The 18,109-nt window shown below is 48.7% G+C and overlaps 1 protein-coding gene across 2 annotated transcripts in view; it reads left to right on the forward strand.

The window, feature by feature from the left end:
• cfdp1 (craniofacial development protein 1) overlaps positions 1 to 17,357 on the forward strand; it is a 54,500-nt gene extending 37,143 nt beyond the window's left edge. For both annotated transcript variants that reach the window (XM_061247156.1, XM_061247155.1), the window contains 2 exons: positions 5,004 to 5,162; positions 14,864 to 17,357. In XM_061247156.1, the coding sequence (XP_061103140.1) occupies positions 5,004 to 5,162; positions 14,864 to 14,954 (250 nt within the window). In that variant the 3' untranslated portion in view covers positions 14,955 to 17,357. The remainder of the gene's footprint in view (positions 1 to 5,003; positions 5,163 to 14,863) is intronic.
• The last annotated feature ends 752 nt before the right edge of the window (positions 17,358 to 18,109 follow it).

An 18,109-nucleotide genomic window follows, 5' to 3' on the forward strand; every position in this document is an offset into this window, starting at 1 on the left:
CCATCAGCCCCTTGGGGGGAAGCCCAAGTGCTGAATCAGAGCTCTTTGGTGGCGGGCAGACAGTCCGGGGCCACCTGATTGGGAAACAGGAAGTGGGTGTGTGTCTGTACTTCCTGTATATTAGAGTCTGCAGGGGGTAATGTAACAGGGATATGTACTTGTCGCCCTATCCACCTCTCTCTCTCTCTCTCTCTCTCTCTCCCCCTCCGTCTCTCCTTCCTCTCCTATTACGGCGTCCGGACTGTTGGAACTAGGCATGCAGCCAAACATTAGTTCCCCCCTCCCCCACCTCCTTCCCTCTTGCATAAATCTTTAGCCTCCACAGGTGTGTGGAGGTCCGTATCCCCCTTTTTCTACCCCATGTCCCCAATCCCTTGGCCCAAAGACAGGCCTGGAGTGGAGCTTACCGATTAGTCCCAGAACAGGCCTCAACAGCCTCGACTGCGGTTTACCAGCTCGCCCCAGAGCAGGCCCCTCCGGCCTGGCTACCTGCCCAGGCTGTGTGTGCTTTAGCTCTCTGCTTCAAGGTTGTTGTCTGGATTGACTATCAGCGAGCTCTTAAGCATCCATTGATTTCCCGTCGGAGCAGGTTTGAGGTGTTGCGCGTGCCAGCACTGTGGGTGTGCTGTGTGCACGTGTGTGTGTGTCCTTGCTCTTTAGTCTTTACATCATACACACAGGTTTTGAGGGCTGTGGGGAGAGTGTGCTGTTTCTGTGTATTTCTGTGATTCTGGCAGGCTGTGTCATGTGACCCACACCGGATGAGATAAGTCTTTTCCAGGGCCTTACACTGTTGTGTGTTTGTGATGACAAGTTTTGTTGAATACATGTTCATTCTGTTGAAGCGTTAGCTACTCTTTCTATGCCTGTGCTAGTTTCCATAACCTGAAGAAGCCTTTGTGTTGAATTTTGAGGAGTGCGTGGGTACTGCTCTCTCTGGTACTGCACGCACTGTGTGAATGTGAGTGTGAGAGAGAGATTCCTGGCGCTGTGTTTTGGAAATGGTGTGCAGTGCTCACGCTCTCTCTGCTGTTTTCATGTTTAGTCTGGCCGGTATCTGGGTACCGTGGGAACCATGCTCGGCGGAGGCAGCCGATTGGCCGTGCCCCCGGACAGCCGGACAGCTGGGAGAAAGCTGCGTGAAATCGAGCGGGTTTGCAGCGTGCTCAGCCTGCGGCCACATGTGGATGTGTGTGAGTGCGAGTGTGTGTGTGCGTGTGTGCGTGTGTGCGTGCGTGTGTGTGTGTGTGTGTGTATGTATGTGTGTGTGTGCGTGTGTGAGTGAACACCAATGCTGTGAACCCTCTCTGCCCTGTTAGCGTGTTGTGTAGGCACTCTGAACCACGCCTCTTTCCTCCAGCCTCCCTTTTCAGCATTTTCAAGCTTATTTCAAATTGAAGAATAATTCTACGGTCAGGAAAATCTTACTCATCAGTCAACTATTGAGAGCAGTTCTGAGCTTTTCCTCTGGTATAAAATAGTGATTTTCTGGCTACGATATCCTCCACAGCCTTCTTGTCTCTGGCACCTTTCCGGAGCTAGCCAACAATACGCCCTTTGAGCTCGTTAATGTTTATATGTAAGGTTGGCATGTACAAGGTAGGGCGAGGCTTGGTGTAAGGTGGCGGTCTGTGGCTTTTGTGCCCCGCCTTTTCTGTTGAGAGACAGGGGCCATTGCCATGGCTCCAGACTGACAGTCGGAATTCTACAGAAGGGCTCCTCCGTTTTGAAGGCCGTAGTGAGAGGCAGATAAACAACGGGCCGTTAAACAGCGCGTCTCTCCGCTGCGCTCGCTTTCTCTCCGAGGCGCGCCGACACTCCGCTCCGCCTGCCGGGACGCGGCCTTTCTCCTTCAAAGCAGCGGCCCTGCCTTTGAGCACAGAGGAGAAGAACCCAGCCCGTGCCTTTCTTCATCCTGCTCTGCAGACGACTGAAGCGGAACGTGTCCCTTTATTACGTAGTTAATGTGCGTAACGTGACATTTACACCTCGGATTATTGAGATGTTACGCCCAATGTGCCTCCCTCTCTCCCTCTCTCGCTCTCCCTCTCTCTCGAACACAGGCATGTACACCCATACACACAGACACACGCACAACACCAAGATGCTCGCATGCACACAGACGCACACACAAAACCAAGACGTGCACATACACACAGAAGCACGCACAACACCAAGAAGCGCTCATACACAGACAGACACTAACACCCGTACTGTACCATAGACACATGGTTTTAGAAACACAGACTGACACAAACACACATACACAGACTCACAGAGACATAGACACACAGTAACATGTACACAGGCAGACACACACATAGACACATGGTAGCATGTACACACACAGACACATACACATAGAGACACAGTAGCATGTACACAGACAGACACACACACATACACATAGACACATGGTAGCATCTACACAGACAGACACAGACACACATAGACACATGGTAGCATCTACACAGACATACACACACACACCTGTTGGTTGGTTCTCGCCTGTCTTTATGGCCAGGTGTGCTGAAGCAGGTGAAGGTGTGGAGGTTCTCATTGATCGTTTACTCTGGTCTCCCTGCAGGCTAATTAATCAGTGTCTGAGTGAGCTCTCTCCTCACTGCCATATTACTGCCAGCAAGCCGGCAATTACTCTGCAATCTGGGCAGCTTGTTTCTGCACAGAGAGAGAACGAGAGCGAGAACGAGAGAGAGAGTGCGTTAAGGAGCTTTCACATTTTCAATGCCTTGTAGATTTTTCATATGTTTGGTAACAGAAGTCTATAGCCTACTTGTGATGCTAATAAAGCGCATTGAAACTCGGAATTGAGAGTGAGAATGTGAGAGATGAGGGAGGGAGGGAGTAAAAGGAGAGGGGTTTTTCTCCACAAAAACACACCTGTATGTCTATCATTTATGCAGTTTGTACACACACCTGTCTAGACATACACTGCCTTTACACCAGTGGCAGCTGGTGAGCTGAAAATGGAGAAGGCTGAAAACATCCCTTTAGCCCCCGTTTTCAGCCATTTGGTCCCTTGTTTGTCTATTTCTGCAGTTATCACTGCTTATTCCTCTTCACTGGACCTAGGTTATAACTGCATGACCCCCCCCCCCCCCACACACACACACACAGAGTGAAGGGTCAGTCTGATATGTTTGACTCCTAGGTGATACAGATCATTTAACATGTGTGCAGCCTCAGTGCCTGTGGTGCTAGCCTCTACATTCGCTGTCTGTCCTAAAGGACATAAAAATGGTTTTGTCTACTTTAAACTGTCATATAGAGAGCCTGGCAGGGATTATGAAAATGAACAAAAAAATCTGGAACATCCTTTCTCAGACTTCATCCTTCTTTTTCCACCCAAGTGTCTTTACCTCCGTACCCCCCGCCCGAGACCCCTTCTGTTGTGTTTTCTGAGTGTTTTATGTATCAGAACTCCCTCTGTGGCCACTGCTGTGTTCGCAGAAGCCCGGAGGACTGAGCGCGCTCAGACCGTGGATCGGGCCAGCCAAGGGGGCGGTGCCACCTTCCGCGGTCACCTTACCTGTCAGACAGGGCTGCGGTCCAGCGGTCCGTCAGACCGGTTAATCCGCTAACCGCACTGGATTTGGGAATAACACCGTCCAGACGACGATTACTTCAGCCGTGTGGTTAATCAGTTAGAGGGTTTTTTAGGTTATTAAAAAATACATTCCTTCTGGAACATGTCCATTGCAAAGAACTGTATGTGTTCAGCTCTGTTTGTACATGGGGCTATGAGGCTATCCAAAAATAAAGATGGACGGATTGATTGATGGGTGACTGACTGAGGGAAGGTCTGTAGATTCGCGAGTCATTCGATCGGGGGCCGTGTGTGGTGTGGTGTGATTTCACCGTGAAGTGGCGTTAACACATCCGAGTCTGTGTTAGTGAAGCTCGGGGAATGAGTCAGGGATGTCTCATTTGTTATTTCTTTTGTTTCCATCCCTTCCCATCACTTTATCTCTTGTGTTTCCTCTCTCCGCTCATCGCTCTCTGACTCGCTCCTCCTCTCCCCCTGTTTTTGCTCTCTCTTTTTCTCTCTGTCCTTCCCTCCTGTCCTCCTGCTCTTTCTCTCTCTCTCTATCTCTCTCTCCTCCCTTGAAATTAAAATTCTCTCACTCTCTCTCACTCTCTCTGGGTGAATGTTCAGTGCTAAGGGGAAGGTGGTCAGTCTCTCCCCTCCACTCTCTGGTGGGTAGTGGTGACGTTCGCTCCCTCGTTCAGTTTCCGGTGCCCACATTATGATTTGTCTCTGTTGTAGCGGTACGTGTGTGGGCCTGATTAGGTTGACGCAGAGATGTGAACAGACTCTCCACTGAGACGTGGCATTGAGATAGTGAACAGTTTGTTCCTGGTCTTACTACTAGCGAGTGGAGTGTATTGAGTCTACCATTAGACAGTGTCCAGTCCAGCAGTTTCACTGGTTCTAGTGAACCATGGAAGGATTCATGTCCTGTATGACTCATGTCCCTGCAGGAAAAGGTAGGAGTTCTGACGTTAAGTCCAGCTAAAGTGTGTTCACATTGTCCTGGTTGTGTAAATGAATCATACCCAGTCTGTGTAAAGCCTATATCCCCCCCCTCAGTTTGGTGAGAGCAAACCTGGGTCGAATGCGTAATATTATATTCAAATACGTTTCTGTGCTTGATTGATCTGGTCTGGTGCAACTGAGCAAGTGAGTTTGCACTTTTTGAGAGCATAGATTCCAATACACAAGATACAAGCTCAGTAAAGCGTAGAAAAGTATTTTTATCCAAACAATTACATACTTGAGTAAGTGGTTCCCAGTGCGTGTAACGCCTGTATCTGTCCCCCCTCAGTGTGTTGTGAGTGGTTCCCAGTGTGTGTAACGCCTGTATCTGTCCCCCCTCAGTGTGTTGTGAGTGATTCCCAGTGTGTGTAACGCCTGTATGTGTCCCCTCTGGGTGGTATGAGTGGTTCCCTATGTGTGTAACACCTTTATGTGTCCCCCTCAGTGTGAAGAGGCCGGCGGGGATGGGCAGCGTTCTCAGCCAGCTCTCGGGGAAGAAGCAGAAGATGAGCACGCTGGAGAAGTCCAAGCTGGACTGGGACACCTATAAGAGCGAGGAGGGCATCGTAGATGAGCTGGCAACCCACAACCGAGGGAAAGAAGGGTGAGTCTGTGTGTGTGTGTGTGTGTGCGTGTGCGTGTGCGTGTGCGTGTGCGTGTGCGTGTGCGTGTGCGTATGCGTGTGCGTGTGCGTGTGTGTGTATCTGTAAGCGTCCATCAATATGTGTGTGTGTGTGTGTGTTCGTGTCTAAGCATCCATGAGAATGTGTATGTGTGTGTGTACGTGTACGTGTACGTGTACGTGTATGTGTATGTGCGTGTGTGTGTGTGTGTTTTAAACAGACAGTAGCATATCACAGTTCAACCTGACTGTAGAGGAAGTGAAACTCTGGGCGTGGCCTCCATCCTGCTGCTTGTTGGTAATGCAGCATCCAGCAGAACTGAAACACGGGGTGTGGTGTCCTCTGGGCTGCCCGATCAGAACCGAAACACGGGGCGCGGTGTCCGCTGGGCTGCCCGATCAGAAGGGCGTGTCTGGTAGAAGCGGAAAGGCTGACCCCCGGAGGGGTCCTTCTCGTTGTCCATGATGACGGAGCAGGCAGGATTAACAGGCCTGTCAGCCGCAGCCCCCAGTGTTATTCTTCTTTCCCAAAGGTTACGTCTGCGCCGATTAATAATTGATCGGTCCTCTCTTCTCTGAGTAATGGTGTGGGCCGTTACCGGGCTGCCCTGCTTTACAGCACTATCCCCCCCACCCCTCACCCCCCCGTTCCTCTGCGTGAGGCTGATTGAGTGGATGTGCTCTCCCCTTTAAAGGTACAAACTCCTGGAGGTCAAAGATTTTATTGAGGGAACTGATTTTTTTTTTCTGCCACTGCTTCTCCCAGTGTATGGGTTGTGTCAGTTGGTCTGGTTGTGGGGCGGGTGGTGGGGAGGGGTTGTGGTTTTCTGTTTTGGCGAGTTGGATCAAACAGTCCCTAGGTGATGAGAAAAAGTTTTAGTTTTTCAAATTTTGGGGCTTGGAGCATTTGTTGCGATCTTCAGTATTCAGTAGATTTCTGTCGATCAGATTGAATCCGGAGTTAATGGACGACACGGATTTGCTTGAACCGACACATGGCTTGTTGTTATGGAAACATTGAACGTGCGGCTGTTGTTTTGAAGCAGATGAGGAGATCAGAAGATTTTTAGGTCAATTTCATCTCCGCTGCTGTTGTAGGTTTAATCAGAACAGGGCTTTAGAGAAGTGGTCTGAGTCAACAGGCTGGGCGGGGCAACCCCGGTGATGTCATTTGGCCTAGCAGTGAGAGATGTGTTATATTTGTGCTAGAATGACCTTAAAAAGGGGTGTGGTTTTGGCCTCATGAAGAAAGAGACCTCTCACCACCCTCCCTGTTTGGATGGCAGCTCTTATAAACACAAGCACGATGACGGCTACCTCAGAACCGGGGAGGCGGGTCTTCCCTGGACGTGATTGACACCTGCCCTCTGTCAGGCTGACACGACCTTATTTGGAGAATTAATCCACTCAGGCTTCTGCACTGAAGACCAGCAGCCATCAGTCTGGACATGACCTCAGTCTGAGAGTGAGAGTGGGGGGGTGCGATACAGGAGGTCGTTCTTAGAAAGAGGATGTGCTGAATTGCCATTTTGGGGGGTAGGGATTGTAGGTGAATGAAGGGGTTTTGGGTTGGGGTTGGCATTTGCACAGGTAGACTGACAGTGTGAAGGCTGAGTGCACTCAGGTAGGGGGGTTGTGGATATATCAGAGGGTGATAATAGATGGGAGGAGGTGGAGAAGGAGCTGGAGGGAAGGAAAGTGTGTTTTGTTTTTTATCGCATCATCGCTCAGCGTGGTTCTTGGACCCCGCGACAGAGCGCCCATGCTGAGAGGAACCTCCATCCCGCCCCCTCAGGGGGAGGTCCGTCAGCAGCCCTGCTGTGTCAGACGCGGTAATTACACGTTGTCCTGTCTTCGCCATGATGCCATAATACAGAGGACTTCCGTGTGTGTGTGTGTGTGTGTGTCTGTGTGCGTGTCTGTGTGTGTGTGTGCGTGTTTGTGCATGCGTCTGTGCATGTGTGTGAGTGTGTGTGTGTGTGTGTGTCTGTGTGTGTGTGTGCGTGTCTGTGCATGCGTCTGTGCATATGTGTGTGTGTGTGTGTGCGTGCCTGTGTGTCTGTGTGAAAAGGTTTTGAGAGGGAGTGGAGATGAAGGAGAGACTGTAGAACAGGTTAGAGGGAGAAGACGGAGAGATGGAAAGAGATTGATGAAACGACTGAGGAAAAGTGTGAATTCAGCATTTTAATAAGTTGCCTTTTCGTGTTCTTCAGTGCTAAGAATGTATTATTTCCATTATATCCAAGTGTTTTCCGAAAATTCATTTAACACAATCGCATTACTAAAACTAGCACGAGCCTGAATGTTCAACGATTTTGGATTTATGGGGAGCATTCCTGAAAATCAAATTATAGATATTTTCAACTAACATGTAACTAAGTATTTCTTTTACTTTGCAAATCTACCATTTTACTTTGCAGTGCAGTCCCTAGTTTCATTAATGTAGCAGTTTTTCCCCCCTCTTCTTATTTAAGCTGTATTTGTACAGCTTGGTTTGAAGGGTTGCCCGTTAGTTGGATTATAATGAGGTCCCATGCTTTCTTGTACTAAGTACAGGTTCTGACAGGAAGGGCATTCAAATTATTCTGGTTCATCTGTGCTCAATGTCCAGCATTTCTGGTATGGCTTGTCATGTACCACCTTATGTTTGTGACTAAATAAAGACGACTAATGAATGTTTATGCATTCCAATCATTGCAAATTATCCTTTTGCGTCTTCAGAATCATTTTTAGCCTTTTTGAGCCTCTTAGTCTGTATAAGTGTGTGTTTATGTGAGTCTGTATCCATGCATGCCTTTTTCCGCTCGCTCTAATGTTAGGCAAAGATTGCCGGGTGTGCCGTAACCATGTCTAAGAACGAGAGTATCTGTGGTTGTCAGAGTTAGGAGTCCATTCTTGGACGGAGAGCATCCGTGGTCTGTAAAAGGCATTTTATTTTCATGTCTGTGTTCTGTGGACAGTATGAGCTGTGTTATGAGTGCTGTGTGCCTTCAGGATTTGAGCCTGTTGCTTACTGCCGAGGATTTATGGCCGTCGACGGAAATCCCCCTGGTCGCCTCTCGGGAAGTACTTCCTGTTAAGAGTGTAAGGACACGGGGGACAATCACCAAAGAGCCTTGTGTGCGCCCAGATTTGTGACTTCCTTGGCTGTCCTGGGCTTTGCTGATTGACTATCAATCATATTCTGTAGCACTGAGTGTAGTCTGTGCTAGTTAATGGATTTGTGAAGTGGTGTTAAGTGTTGGGTAGAGTACCCTGTGTTAGTTATTGGAGAGCGAGTGGTGTTAGTCATTAAAATTGTGATTGATGTCAGTTGTTACATTGAAAGTGTTAAGAATTTGAATTTAAGTCTGTATGGCTGTTAGACATGGGGTTATGTCTCTGCATCAGTTTTTGGATTGTGAGTAGTGTTATTTATTTGATTGTGAGTAGTGTTATTTATTTGATTGTGAGTGGTGTTATTGATTGGATTGGGTACTATGTGACATTTAGTTAATTATGTGTTGTTATGGTTACGGTCAGAATTCTGACAGTTTTTAAGAATTGGATCTTTGAGGTACCTGTGTTAGTTATTGGAATATGAGTGCAGTTTGGTATTGGATTGTGAGCAAATTGTTTTTGGGATTAGGGACACCAGTTTATCTTGGATAGTTTTTCCTCTTGTTTTCAAATGATAGCACTGTCCCTCCACAATAATCCGCAATTTCCACTAATGACGATGAGTGACAGCAATGTCCTCATGAAATTGGAAAAAAAAAAAAGTGAAAAATGAAAGGCTAATACTAATAAATTAAATGCAAGGCTTATAAAGTGTGATTAGATCATGGTCAGCTGTTTAACAGTCTCCTCTGTCATTCTGTGACCGTGCTTTGTGGTCACGTGTTCATGGAAAAAGCTGCATCTGCATTAATGGGGTTTATGGAACAGACAAGTATTTATTTATTTTTGCTTCTGTGCAATATTTGAAACGTTTTTCACCTCTGCCAATAATTCGTCATGCACCAGTTCAGCAGTGCAGTAGCAGTACTGGAATCTGCTGTGGCAACAGTGTTTTGATTCTGCTCGGCCGGTGCATGACAACACTCCCACAGATAAATCAGACTTTTGGGAAATTGCTAGCGCAGATGTGCCTCGCCAGTGTCACGATGTGAGCTCTACATGCTGCAGGAAGTGCATTTGCATTAGGTCTTTGAGGGTTTCGTTGCTTGTTTTCGACGTGTAACTTTGCACGTTATTTCAGCCAAACCCCATCCCATAGTCTGACGCTCTCTGCCTCTGAGCCCTGACTTCTGCCATCACGCCACGCGGCGTTGTCATTGGGCATTTACTGCTCGTAAATTCAGATGCGATTGACTCCCCTTGCAGAACAAACCAAATGTACGAAACGTAACTGCCCGTGCCATCTGGTGACGAGGCTGCCACCATGTTTTCTTTACGGGAGGCTGCAGCCCTGGGCTCGCGCTCCTGCCAGGGCTGTTTTCGGGGAATATCCCCGCCGTTTCTCAAGCGCCTGTTTACACTGCGTGTCGTTTAGGTTTGTCAGCTTTTTCAAGTGGAATGTTTGCGCTCAGTAACGCGTCCGTCAGGACTTGGATGACAACTACGCGCCGCTTGACTTGTTTTTTTTTGTTTTTGTTTTGTCCCCCCGCCCGCCCCGCCCCCACTGACATGGCTCTCCCCCTCGTTTATTTCAGACCGCGATTGATGTTCTTTGTCTGTAAATGGCGGTCTGTTGTTTTGTGTGCCTGTATGGATTTGCTGTAAACTGTACAAGATGAATTGACTCTGGTGAGTGTGCAGTGTACCAGGAAGGTACTGTTGCACCTGGTCAAATACTTTTTTTGTGTGTGTTTGACATTCTGGCCTGGTTTCATTTTTTCCTCTTACCTGGATAGTGTGTGGTAGTCATTGTGGGTAGTCTGTGTTAGTTACTGGATTATGGGTGCTGGTTGGTATAGGATTGTGGGTAGTCTGCGTTAGTACTGGATTATGGGTGCTGTTTGGTATAGGATTGTGGGTAAACTCTGCTGGCCCGGTGGGCTGTAGGTCTGAGGGACACGCGTGAGAGAGGGAGCAGGTCACTGAAAGACCGGCTGAAGGGGCCTTTGTTTCTGCCAGCACGCGAGGGGCCTGCACGCCTGAGGCTGGCTGCAGCGCCTTCAATACAGGCTTGTGTCTGCCAGAGTGTGTGTGTGTGTGTGCGCATGCGTGTGTGTGTGTATTTGTGTGGGTGTGTCTGTGCGTGTGGGTGTGTCTGTGCGTGTGCGTGTGTTTGTGTGTTTGTGTGTGCGTGTGTGTCTGTGCGTGTGAGGGTGTGTGTGTGTGTGTGCATGTGTGTGTGTGTGTGTGTGTGTACCAGAGTGTGTGTGTGTGTGTGTGTGTGCGTGTGTACCAGAGTGTGTGTGTGTGTGTGCGTGCGTGTGTGTGGGTGTGTCTGTGCATGTGTGTGTGTGTGTGTGTGTGTACCAGAGTGTGTGTGTGTGTGTGTGTGCGTGTGTACCAGAGTGTGTGTGTGTGTGTGCACGTGTGTGTGCATGTGTGTACCAGAGCGTGTGCTTAGATGCATGTGCGTGTGCTTAGATAGATCCTACTCTTGTACCAGTGTTTCGATATCATCATGTTGCGTCATTGAGTGGTTTTTACATCACGATAACTACAGCCTAGGGTTACAGTAATAGCAATCAGTCGATCTTTATTCTAGCACAGCGCAATTTTTATTTCACTACAGGGCTGTTACACAATGGACAATTTCCAGCTGGAATAAAAAATCCAATTGAGCTTATTTGGCGAAACCTTGAATACTATTCCCTGACCCCCTTAAAAGTTGGATCGGGATGATAACGCTATTTTTACACAGCTGCTGTTCTGTGTATCGCTTCATCTGTGGTCAGTGTTTTTGATTTGAGTGCATAGCTATTTGAACAGTATGTTATGTACATCACTCAAGCTGTAGTCTCAGAAGCCTCAGATATCGGGAGATCTGGAGACGCTCACTCTGACCCTCTGGCACTCCAGGGATGTTCCTGCTTCAGTTTCACGTATCGGACACAAAGCTCCTCTCGGTATTTAGCCAGTTTCCTGTGTCTCGGTTTATGTTCAGATCCTCGGTGTGAATTTCCACCTTCACCGTAGACCTGACCTCAACCCGCCTTTGGGACCCAGGGGGGTCAGGAGGTCGCTGGTCACTGATGGGTTTGAAGACTGGCTGTGACAGTGCAGTTATTCAAATGTGGACGTTCACTGCAGGTGCTCCTGCCATGACGACACGGCTGTGTAAACACGCAAGCCGGGGTGCCTTGGAAAAGAGCACCTCGAAGCTCTGTTCCAGATGTGATGCAGTTTATCCACCTCGTCTTTGCTCTTGCTCTGTGCTCATATTGCCTCATCCATTTACATTTCTCCTTGAACTTTCAGCGTCCTTGTCCAATCACATTGCTCCATTCTTGCACTTTCAGCGTCCTTGTCCAATCACATTGCTCCATTCTTACACTTTCAGCGTCCTTGTCCAATCACATTGCTCCATTCTTGCACTCTCAGCCGCCGCATCCAGTTCCATGTCCATACATCTGGCTCCATTAAAAAAAGGAATCAAGAATACTTGTAATTTCAAAGAAAATGAAGAAATTGTCAGCTGACAAGTAACAATATTATCAAGCTTTTAACGCTGGCTTTAGTCATGCTATGTGCTCATTGTCCCGCAGTGACATTCAGCTTCCCAGGGGGAGTATCTGCCTTCCTTTCCGGAAGTTTCTCTCTCCGGGCTTGTCAAGAAAGCAGGATTAATTGACGTGGAAGCCCAGGAGAGACGTGGTCAAGCCCCGCCCTGCCTCCCCGACGGAAAACATGCGCGTGTCACCGTCTGGAGACTTGGTCACCAGAAGGCCGCAGAAAGTAGGCCAGGAAGAAGCCGGGGGTGCGGATGTTCAATCAGGACCCCCCGTACAGCGAGCGGCCTCGCCCACTCCATCCAATCGCGTGTGCTTTAGAACGACAGCCTCACAAGTGCCTGACGGTCCATGTCTGAGGGGGGGGGGGCAATGATTGATGGACGATATCTCCCGGTGGCATGATAACAGGAGTGATAGCATAATAAAATGAAAGGAGATAAGAACAGTGGATGGATGGTGACATATGCTCTCTCGGCCGGAGTTGAGAACCCTGTGACTCGTCTGCACGTGATTGATTGGCGGTCCATGCTCTAGAGCCCTTCAGCTGGGCTCCTTCAGGGATCCGGAAGGTTCTGGTCCCGGTCTTGGCCTTTCAGATCTTTCTCAAAGGGCTGCTAATTAGAAGCCACAATTACAGGTTGTTTGGCTGGAGCTCCTAAAAAAGGCCCTCCTCTGTGAACGTAATGAGGCCAGCTTCCAACCGAAACCAGGTCTCTCTCAGCCCTGGAGCCCTGTAATTACCCAGCATGCCTCTGTTCAGCGTGAGGTACCTCTTTCCTTGCCCAGAATGCAGCTGTGTGGTATGTGCGGCCTTTCCTCTCACAGTGCAGTGCGCAGGTTTCTCTACTGGTCCACCTGTTTGTGTGCAGTCTCTCTGCGTGAGGTCTCCCTCTCCCTCTTGTTTCCCAGCATGCTCTGGCGGTCCTGCGTGAGGCTGATTTGTTTTGGCCTTCTGTGGTGCGGTGCGTCAGCTCCACTCCAACCGTTGGCACAATGTTGGGGGGTAGTTCTGTCCCCAGAGCAACCTGCTCATGACATCATCGTCTTAGTCTAACCGCCGCCATAGTCAACAGTCTCGCACTTAACCTCTTCAGCGCCAGGCCATTGGTGTCATCAGCGAAACCCTGCAATGCAGAAATGGGCCAGGATGTTAGAAAGTGCATAGGCTACCGACCTGGTTTCGAAAAGCGAGTAAAATATCACATTCCCGTAGGCACGTATTTACAGTGAACGGATGAGGAATAAATCAGAGAAAATGGAAAAGCAGAGTGTTTTTGAAAATGCATAGTGTCTGACATGCCAAGGGACTGCCTCTCTCTACCACTGTGTCCTGTGTCTCTGCGGTGGGGATGTGGGAGTCGATGCTCCCATGGGGGTGAGGGTGCAGCCAACCCAGAGCCCCCTTTTTGCCCCGGGGAGCGACCACTGTCCATCTCTAAATTTAGATGATGGAAGCGCCACCCTCCCCCTGCTGAGTGTAGTTCACATCACAGCCACCCTCCCCCTGCTGAGTGTAGTTCACATCACAGCCACCCTCCCCCTGCTGAGTGTAGTTCACATCACAGGCACTCTGCCTTCGCAGAGAGGAGTTGATGGAACAGCCACCCTCCCTCTGCATGTCGGGCACAGGGAACAGCCGGCCCCTCCAGCCAGGCACGTTCCACTGCTGCTTCGTTAGCCTGCCACCGGGGGCCTGGGGGTCAGATCGGTGGGGGGAGGGGCGGGGGTGAGTGACAGGATGTCCGATTCCCTTGTCCTGCCCCCGGTTACGCAGGCTGGCTGCCGGTTTTTCGGAGTAAGCAGTTTGGGTCTGCGTGCGCTAGACACGAGGTACGCTGAGGGAGCGAGAGTGTGACTGTTGCCGTCTATTCATTTCTTTTATACGACCCTTTATGATCACCACTTAAAATTTGATTGCGAGATTTGTTTTGAGGATGATTTCATACCGTCTGCAAGCTGGCTACCGGTGTGACCTGAATCCGAAAGGATTGAGCGAGTGGAGAGAGTGATGAGAAAGGGGATTGAGTGGGGAGACGGAGAGAAGAAAGGAGAGAGAGCTTTGGGGGAGGGCAGAGAGACGGAGGAGTTGAGGGAGGTATATTAAGAACCGAAAGAACAAAATGGGGTCAGTGTGTTCAGCAGCCTCTGTGAACTGTCCTCTCTCTGTCCCGCTTTAGCGGGCCGGCGTCTTCAGCTGTGGTGCAGGGGCAGTGCGCATGGTGTGTGATTGTGTCCAGGTTTCCAAGGGAGACCGTCTGTCTGTCTCTCTGTGTCTGTCTCTCTGTCTGTCTCTGTCGAAGTGTAACTGTTCCCTTGCATGTAAACATAGCCTTTAATTACCGCTAGCTCTGTCTATTTAATTAGTGCCTGTGCGCTGCCTCTGATTAAAATGATCTTATTTACTTGTTTGCTTGTTGGTCTGTTTCGTTAGCAGATGCTCCCATCCACTGAAACCTCCTTTGCTTTTTCTCAGACTCGCACCCATTTGTGTGTTTTAAACACGATTATATGCACCTTTTTCTTGCTAAGCGATTCAGATACCCGCTCACCTTTTCAAGTTTATGAACATGAAAAAAATAAAAGCCCATTTTGATGTGAAGAATGACATTTCTCTGCGCCGTTCTGCATGGATACTCACTTTTGATTGGGCGCCCGCTAAACGGTCACGCCGCCGATTGGTCAGAATATTTACGGCGGGTTAACTGCGCTGTAAACACGGTGTCAGATCTTGGCAGCTCACCGGTTGTAAGGTTTGTGAAGCGTCACTCTCCCACCGCTATTGCCCGTGGCGGACATATTGTTTTTGCATTTTGTGCGTTGGAGCAGCCCCAGGGTTCAGGGTCATTTCAGACACGGTACGGTAACAATGTCCTGACAAATCACACATACACACCCCACCCCCCTCACAAAGAGACAGGGGCACCCCGCCCTGCGGCAGGAAGGAACCGCACCGTCGATGCAGCGTGCTGATAACGCGCTGGAAGTTTGATGTGTGTTTGTTTGTTTTCCCTACAGATACATCGAGAGGAAGAACTTTCTGGAAAGGGTGGACTTCAGACAGTTTGAGCAGGAGAAGACCGTCCGCCTTAGCAACATGAAGCGATGACACACACACACAGCCATGTACGTGTAAAGGACGGGCACTGAGACACGCTAACACTCATAATGATGTACACACCCACACACCCACACACACACACACGCACACTGACATACACAGGTGCTGATATATAAACAGCAGTGGATATACACTTTTACACACTGACTCACAGATACTGATACACCTACTGATATGCGCTGATACGGTGACACACAGATACTTTGTGTTGTAATGTATATAAGACACATCCACAGACAGATACACTGATGCATGCAGTCATTAATCCACATGCGCACACACGCACAAACACAGATTCCACCAGACAGATATCCACACAAACACCCTAATACAGACACTGAAACACAAATAAACACACACTTGGACCCTCTTCTCTCTCTCTCTGACACACACACACACACACACACACACTCACTCACTCTCTCTCTCTCTCTCTCTCTCTCTCTCTCTCTCTCTCTCTCTCTCTCTCTCTCTCTCTCTCTCTCTCTGACATGCACAGACACACTCTGACACACACATACACACACACTCTCTCTCTCTGACACACACATACACACACACTCTCTCTCTCTGACACACACACACACACACACACACACACACTCTCTCTGACACATACATACACGCGCGCACACAGACACACGCACTCTCTCTTTGACACACACACACACTGCAGCGTGGCCTGTTCTCTGCCTGCTGCTTCTGTTCCGGTCGGTCTCCCTTCTGCAGTGAGCTGCTACTGGCTGCCATTACACACACACACTCAACAGGCTCTGCAGGGACACACACTCCGCTGAACGCACGCCCTGAGAGCTTACAGTGCGCTCACCCCCCCTCACCTGCGACAGGTACAGCAGTGACATCACCCGTCCTTCTCTCTCCGGGTCCGGCTCCTGCAGCCTCTCCAGTCTGAGATGCGCCTAGCTGACAACCTGCCTGCAGCTCTGTCCTAATTGGCTCGTTAACGTGCTTTTGAACATCCTGCTCTTGATTGACAGGGCTAACAATTTAAATAAGGATCGCCCATCTGCGGTTAATTCTCTGTACGTGCGATGTGTCTGCGGGAAGGCTGCCGCGGAGTTAAGACTCCAATCTTAACGCTCCGTCTCTCTTTAACAACCAGCGCTCCGTCCTGTAAGCCAATCTCTTTGTGACAATGACGAATGTTTAACTCGTATGTTAAAGAGGTACTAGTGCCTCATGAAGTGGGGCCTAACTGCAGATGGGCCATCATTTTTTAAAGATAGACCTGCTAATCGAGCAGAGAAAAGCAAAGATGAAACATAAGCTCCCGTGCTTCTTCTATCCTCTCCCAGCCAGTTTCACAGACACAGATTAAATTTAGTCCCGGGTTTAATTGAGTTTTGTATGGATAATCTCCATTCAAAGTTAAATTTAGTCTGGGACTAGGTTTAATCTGTGTCTGTGAAACTGGACCCTTATTCCCTAACTGAACTCGTGTTTGCAACAAGGGTTTCTGGTGCTATAGTACAGTGAATAAACATTCATGAAAAAGTCATCAAAAGGACACCCGTTGCTGCCGGATTGTCCTTGGCCGCACCTCTTCATGATTATTATCTGGATACAGTGGAAGTGTAGTGTTTCAGGCGAGCTGTGGGAAGTCTGTTCTGTGGGTGTCTAATCCTGGAAAGGCAGCTGGTGACTGTCGCTCATCTGGAGCTCCTCCCAGATCACGCGTCAATCATCCGCCAGTCTCCACCCACAAAACAAACGCATCCCTCAGATACTGTGACGTATCCTCACCCAGCAACACGTGACACGCGACAGTGACGTTTCTCACCCTCCCCTTTCGCGTTTCCATGTCAGACACGTCACATTTTTATTTCTAAAATACATTTAGCTCACAGGCCCACGTTAATATGAACGTTTTGTGTTCCTTTGGAGGAGAACAGACCTTGAGTCACAGAACCCTACCGAAACACCTCATCGGCGCAGCGGAATTTAACCGTTTTTTTCTTCTTAACTGATAGTAAGAGAGCATACGCAAGGCCCCTGTAATTTACCCCACCCCCAAACCTGTCAGCGGTGGGGGTGGATGAGCCCGGAATATCAGCACAATACCTGCACCGCTGTCCTCCGTGTCAGTTTAATAACAAATCGCAGATTACAGTGCAATTATGTGGGGGCACGGCCGAGAGTCCTCTGCTGTGTAATTGTACGGTAGCACAGTGGCACCGAGTCGAGCTAATTCAGGGACTCCTATTTTTAGTGTGAGTAATAACAGAATGCTTCATTCGATGTTGTGTGTGTCTGTGCGTTAACTCGAAGAAACTGACTTTTTTTTGTGTTTTTTTTATTGTGGTCATTGTGGTGATATACTGTACACAGACATGACTGAATACAGTATAATAAAATGACAGTTTGGTTAAATGGCTGTTTTTGTCAAAGATTTTTGCTGTCAGTTGACGCCCAGTTCTTGTTAACAAAGTGCGTGAGCATGGGAAAGGAAAGTGTGTGTGTGTGTGTGTGTGAGAGGGATTTTGTTTGTGCGTGTCGGTGTGAGAGTGCACGTGTGAGTTTGTGTTTGTGTATGTGTGTACACACAAGAAAAAATGTACGTGCACACAAGTGTTTGTGTGAGTATCTTTCCACTGTCCGTTACCAATTAGAAGTAATGCATGTTGAATTTCTAAAGTCTGAATTTGAACCAGGTTTTATAATCAGCCATTTGATGTTTCAGGGTCCATTGAACACGTTGAAAGCTTTTGTTGAGAGGTCATCACTTGCCATGATGTGATGGGACGTGCCTGTGTATATGGCATCGTTAAAGCATGCTGGAACAGATCATTTCTGGAGAAAAGAAGAACCTTGGATCATGTGCAAAAGCTGTGTACAGACAGGGTCAAAAGGTGACCTGCTGGCCATTGGATGAACTGACACTGGGCATGCTCAAACTCAACACGTCATACCAATAAGGAGGATTGATGGATACAGAGAAACCATTCTGTTTTTGAAGCAACTTCATCTACGACACACACACACACACACACACACAGTTTTCACTGTGCCCTGTACACATAACCGTAAGACAGTGAAGACGATAATTGGGTATGTGATTGTTCCTGTTTCTTCCCTGATTAGCGGATGTCAGTAAGGAGGTCACCACACATCAGCCAGTGAAA

Source organism: Conger conger, chromosome 6 (genome assembly GCF_963514075.1).
Source record: "Conger conger chromosome 6, fConCon1.1, whole genome shotgun sequence".
Taxonomy (NCBI): domain Eukaryota; kingdom Metazoa; phylum Chordata; class Actinopteri; order Anguilliformes; family Congridae; genus Conger; species Conger conger.